The 6,529-nt window shown below is 41.3% G+C and overlaps 1 protein-coding gene across 1 annotated transcript in view; it reads left to right on the top strand.

Annotated features, from left to right (window-relative positions):
- LOC109820803 (phospholipase A1-II 5-like) overlaps window positions 5,010–6,529 on the top strand; it is a 2,426-nt gene continuing 906 nt past the window's right edge. Inside the window, exons 1-2 of the mRNA XM_020387000.1 lie at window positions 5,010–5,271; window positions 6,122–6,526. Of these exons, the coding sequence (XP_020242589.1) occupies window positions 5,071–5,271; window positions 6,122–6,526 (606 nt within the window). The 5' untranslated portion in view covers window positions 5,010–5,070. The remainder of the gene's footprint in view (window positions 5,272–6,121; window positions 6,527–6,529) is intronic.

Below are 6,529 nucleotides of genomic sequence, written 5' to 3'. Positions count from 1 at the left end.
ATTAACTATTCTGGACCGGGCTCGGGTGCCGACGAGCCTGCCCGGACCCGGTTCTGGCCCGAATTTCCGAGCTAACCCCGGGCCGGGCCGACAGGCCTTTTGGACACACCTAGATGCAAGTCAACATAAGAGATTTATGTGGTTCATCAAAACAGCCTAATTAACTATTCTGGACCGGGCTCGGGTGCCGACGAGCCTGCCCGGACCCGGTTCTGGCCCGAATTTCCGAGCTAACCCCGGGCCGGGCCGACAGGCCTTTTGGACACACCTAGATGCAAGTCAACATAAGAGATTTATGTGGTTCATCAAAACAGCCTACAACCACAACCGAGAGCTATTCATTATTTACTTCTTTCAGATAATACAATAAAATTACAATTAAATCATTCACTGACCTAGACTTTTAACCCTTAATACGCCCACTCTCAAAGTATCCAAAGAACACTCTCATAAATACTTATCTATACTTTTTTTACCTCTCATTGCGTGTCTCTCCCAAGGCTCACAACTCCCTTTAAATAGCTCGTGAGGCTTGCTCTCCGAAGCTAACTTTCTCTACAAGCTTCTCAATACGTGCTCGCTAAGCCTTCAAGAGGGATGAACCATCAACAATCTTCTCCTCCGACCCGATGCTGAGGAGATAACTAGCACATTCACCTTGCAACTATAGAGATCACAACAAACATTTGGTTACTGGACCACAAATAGACAAATCCATCTCTTTGTTAAACCATAAAGAGAATACCATTGGCCACCAAGAAGCACCAGCTACACACAACCCGAATCACGTAAGAGGTATTGTCTTATCCTAATTTAATATATTAGCCAATCAACATGTGTAACTTGAACAAGTCAATCTTCATCAATTGACTTTTGAAAAAGCACTCGACACGACCACTCCAACAATAGGATTTATCCATAACCATCATTTGAACCATGGGAACATGAAACTACCTCAACACCTAAGGCATCCTGAGAAACTTTTCCAACCTGTGCACATCACTCCAGATCACCTATCCGGATTATAGTATTTCCTCTCAGACAATATAATCCCCCATGCTTCTTTCCCTTGATCAGTACCTTCTTACCTCATGTGATTTTCAAGACTTCCCCTTGGGATGAATAGCCATACCGTTTGGATTCTAACAAGCTCAAGGATATCAGATTCTTTTGCATCTTTGGGACATACACCACACCACCCAAAGTATGGATGAAACCATCAAATATTTTGATTCTCACCATTCCAAAGCCTAAGACTTGACAAACTGAGTCATCTCGTATGATTACCTAGTCAATCTTTTCCTAAAACAAATCAAAATAATCTAATCTGCTACAAGCGTGCACCGCCATAGCAAAATCTAATATCCAGTCTTCAGAAGAAGGGACTTTTGGCCATCTCCTTCTATAAAAAACCATGAATGGCTATAGAAAAAGAGGCTTTTGGCAATCATAATTCTAGGCATTCAAGAGAACCGAATTCTTGCATTTTGGCATTCGGCTTTTACATTCAAGCATAACCTCTGGAATGCGGGCACTGCTTTTTAAACGGGGAACGTAATAGTGAGCCATACGTTTTGAGTCTGAAACACGTCTACAAACCCTGCGTTTTAAATCTGGAATGCGGGCATGATCCCTGTGTTTTGACTTTGGAACATGAGCATGACCTCTGCGTTTTGAATCTGGAACGCGGGCATGACCTCTGCGTTTTGAATCTAGAACACGAGCATAACCTCTGCGTTTTTACTCTGGAACATAGGCATGAGCCCTATGTTTTGACTCTGGAATGCAAAGGCGAGACACATGCAAGCTTGGCGAGCTTCAGGCTAAGTCCAATGTTCAGGAGAAGCCCAGTTTTGTAGACGGACTTCAGAACATAACTTGTCGCGAAGAACATGTCATAACTTTTAAACCATAAGTCGAAATCGGACGAATTATATATATAAATCAACTACCTCAACAAGACGGAACCAACCAAACCAACCTTATAGGGTTCAGTTTGCTCCTGTCCGTTTCACCAAATTCCTTACGGTTTGAGAGATATCTGCATTTTGATTTGAAGAGACCATCAACTTATAGTCTCTTTTGCTAGAACGTTGCAAAAATCATCATCTTGTAATCCTCATCTTGGCTCCTTGAAAATATGAGAGTCGTCAGATTGTAACTCCCGATGTTGATTGTGAAGACTGTTGATTAGAGCTTTCATCAGTTATTACGAAGGTCGTCAGATTATAACCTTCATCGATCTATGTGAAAGTCTTCAAATTGTAATCTTTTGGAAGTTGTTAAATTATAACTTTCATCATCGGTGTTTGATGGGGATTAACTATCTGTAGTAATTTTTAGACAACATACAGGGGGATCGTAGCAGGATGCCACATCCATAGTATAAGAGGAGCTGTTAATGATCTGTGGGATGATTAAAGTCTGCTGGCTCGGGTTCCTAGTAGGCGATGGACCTCCCGATAAGGCGGGGAAAGAGGTAGAGGAGAGCCTACGAGTTTGTGACGATGTGGATGGGGACCCCCTTGAAAACAACTTCTATAAGATCTTTTGAAACCGAACGATGAACAGCTAGGAATGGAGATGGTGCCTCTGAATGAGATTTGGAGACATTGGACTTTCTCGCTACTTTAGAGATAACTTTCTTGCCCTTAAGGTTTGGGGGAATAGATGATCCGCCAACGCCTGGGGAAGGAGCCATTGGGGGTTGTTGCTTGGAGATAGTTGTATTTGAGATGACTGGGGGGACTTCGTCAGAAGAGGTAGAGGACACACCTTCTTTACAGACAAAATTCTTAAAGTATTCCGGGCACTTCCCTTTTCTCTCCGTAAGTGGTTTTCCAACCACTTTAAGTTGTATATTGCCCTCCATGAGATGCTCACCATCAGGCGAGGGATAATGAAAGATAACCGAACGAGGGATCTCTAAAGCATCTCGGATGCCAAGTATCACCTTGCATTCCTTAGCTCTCTTCTTAAGAATAATGTCATCAGATGTCGTAACTACATCCTCGATGTCTCCAAGAAGTTGCATCAGAAACTCCATGTCCCACAAGTGGAGGGGGGGGAGGTTTGAAATCTCAACCTGGACATAAAATAAACTTTGGAAGGGGCTTTAACTTTATCTTCTCAGTCCAAGGGACGAAGACTCCTCCAAAGGTGCCCATGTTAAAGAAGTCCTTAGAGCACGCCAGATCTAGAGTTTCCTCATTGGGGAACTAGATAAAATATGACTTGGAGGATGTGGGCCTGATGTCGTAGATTCATCTGTCCACTTTCAGGTGATATTCTAAGTTGGCAATGAGGTCCTCGAATAAGGGTTAACCAACTAGGAGAGTGAAAAAGGCAAAGCGTGAGAAGGAGTCCATGTTGTCTAACACCGAATCCGGGAGATCGATGAAGGGGTTCTGAAGGTGGAGGGATGATGGAGGGAAGAAGGGGGTTCCTTTTGTTAGGACAACAAACGGAAGTGTGTCCTATGCAGTTGCATGCAAAGCATTTGAAGTTGCTAATGTTGTAGGATCTGGCCATGTGTGGTTTTGTCACCGCAAAGAAAACACCTTTTAGGTATGGAAGAGGGGAGATGGTTCTTGCGGACGGAAAGGAGGCGGGATCATCTTTGTTTTTTCTTGTTGACAACTTGAATCCAGCCGGAGTTAGGAGTAGGGAGAATACCTTTTTGGCTAGTAGGGATGGGTTGAGATGGAGGGGGGTTAGGGGTATTCCCCTTAAAAAGATCAGCAAAGGAGGAGAAAAGTGGTGGAGGGGATGAATTTGGAAGAGAGAGGATGGGGAGGAAGGCGGAGAAGGGTTTACTAACTGGCTGGGGAGGCAGTTGAAGTGCTTTTTCTGGTGGAGCTGTGGGTGGTAGGGCGAAAGGAAGGGAGTAATGGTGATGTTACATGTTTTGAAAGTGACTATACGTCGCTTCACGGCACGAGATGCCGTTTCTTCGAATCGCCTTCCGAATCGCCTTCTCTAAATTTTCACCATTGAGCTTGTTATTTTTTCGAGATTTACTGTTAACTTGACCTTATAGGATGGTTGTCAAAAAATTTAACTCGTGGAACGGATAAGAGAACAGCAAGTACGATTTCTCATGTTCACTCTTGTTTTTTTATAATGTCATTGCTTAGCTTATACTTGATTTAATTTATCTTCATGATGATTTGTGGAAAAGAAAGAAAAGAAAACACTTGTAATATTTCCACTTCGAGTTTGGATGACTCTTCATAACGACTATCGACTTTGGATGTTACAAACCTATAGAAAACAATATACATGAAAGTTTCATTGACGTACTCAGACATGTTTGGAAATTAGTCAAAATGGCTTATAAGCCACTGCAACATATTTGGCAACGGATTTATTTTGGATTATAAGTCCAAAAAATAAGCTCTTCTAACCCGACTTATTTTTTGGTGGCTTTATAAACTATATAGTTTGACCAAGTAAATGTCAAGTTTACTCCACAACATTTAAGATAATTTTAAAATTTATTCAAAGTTTGAATTTAGAGTCACGTTCAATCTGATCATTTTGATAATAAAGATTGATTATAATCCGTCCATTTGCCAAACACTATCCTATTGAAAGCGGCTTATAATATATTTTTTTATCAAACACTTTGGATTATAATCCACCTAACTTGTAATATTTGTGGATTATAAACAAAGTAGGTTATAAGTCAAAGTTCCCGAACATGCCTTATGATTGGACATTTCTTACATTAGTAATCTGATACCAAAATTAGTAAGCTTTCAAGCTCCAATTATTATGGGAATGATTACTCATCAAGTGAATTTATAAAAATCCTTATTTAAAGACTTAGGTCGTCACTTAAAAAATATATTTATTGACTCTAGGTCGCCACTAAAAAATATATATTCATTGACTAGGTCATGCATGCATGAAAAGTATTGTATATTTTTAATGACGTTGGTCATGCATGAACTTGTATAAAAGCTGACCTCATATCCTCAACTAAGAGCATCGAACTTCATTTCGCCTGTTAGCATAATATATCATATAATACTAGAGAGAAATCTTGCTTAATCACTAGATTTAGCAATGGCGCCTACTTTAGCTGTTGAAACATCACCCGCTAAGGCCAAAGCAAAGTCCTCCGCCAGGACCGCCACCACGAACAGCATCATCGTTAGGGAGCCAGAATGGGCCGAGCTCCTCGGATCCAACAAGTGGGCCGGCCTGTTGGACCCGCTGAACTTCTTCCTCCGAAAGTGGCTCCTCCTTTGGGGTGACATGGCCGAGGTAACTAGATAGTACTTTATTTGAAACCACTGATTTTTTTAATGCTTAATTGTAATTTTTCTTCTTCAGCGCAAAATAAGAGTGCCTAAAATTCTCGAGGATATGGTATGTGTTATATTTAGAAGAAATCACAATCTTCCATAAACATTCATTAAACAATTCATAGTTCGAACTAAGGGGCTGTTTGGTTCGCTATTATAAGGGGTGGAAAACTCAGAAAACTCCTCCACGTCAGATTTTTAGCCATCCACGTCAGCTTTTTTGTTTCCGTCCATTTCTTTGTGCCGCTTTGGTTCGCTCGAATAGAAGAGGGAAAACTCTGCTGAAATCGCCGCCAACTAAGATTTTTTTCCCTCTCCGATTTTCTTCCTCAACCAAGTGAAATTGATAAAAACTCTGCCACGTCAGATTTTTTTTCCTTCTCTGCTTTGTTTACAAAAGTTTTTCTTTTTTTTCTATCTTTACAAAAGTTTTTCTTTTTTTTCTATGCGAACCAAACACAAGAAAAATAAATACATTGGTTTCTCACTATTTTTTATGTGCGAACCAAAGCAAAACAATCTATTTCTTGAAAAAGTTTGGAAAACTCAAAACTTGTGCTTCTTTACATGGAATTGCATTTCTCTATATCAAGGAAACGAACCAAACAGCCCCTAAAAGTAGTAAAAGACATGTGACAATCTACTAACATATCCTTGCAGCATTCTTAATATAGATTACATGTAGAATACACAATTTAGCTTAAACACTCTCCTAATTCTAGAGGTAGTTATAATGATCGTATACTTTCTAAAAAGAAATTCGTAATTTCCATATATTACAATATGCGAAGTTTTTCTATTTGCTACAGGTAACCTATGATGCCTTCAACAAAGACACAAATTCCAAAGACTACGGCTCTTGCCTCTACAGCAAGGAAGACCTCCTCACCAAAACCCACTTCCCCTCCCCTTCCGACTACAAAGTGGTCGACTTTCTGTACGCCACTGCAAAGCCGGAGGGACTGCTGTGGCTCGTCAAGCCCGGCGCCAACTTCCAAGGCTACATCGCTGTCTCCTCTGACGATTACGCCAAACAAACCGGACGCCGAGAAATCTATGTGGCTTGGCGGGGCACCGAAACCTTGTCCGAGGCGATCAATGATCTCAACTTCAAACAGACCTCCGTCAAGCCCTTGTTTTCTGCACCGCCTGAATTGTCGCCTTTCATTACGCTGTTCAGCCTGTACTCTTTGACGGATTGGCTGCCTGACTGGGTG

The sequence above is a fragment of the Asparagus officinalis genome, chromosome 8 (assembly GCF_001876935.1).
Source record: "Asparagus officinalis chromosome 8, Aspof.V1, whole genome shotgun sequence".
Taxonomy (NCBI): domain Eukaryota; kingdom Viridiplantae; phylum Streptophyta; class Magnoliopsida; order Asparagales; family Asparagaceae; genus Asparagus; species Asparagus officinalis.
This window is presented reverse-complemented; position numbering and strand designations above follow the sequence as displayed.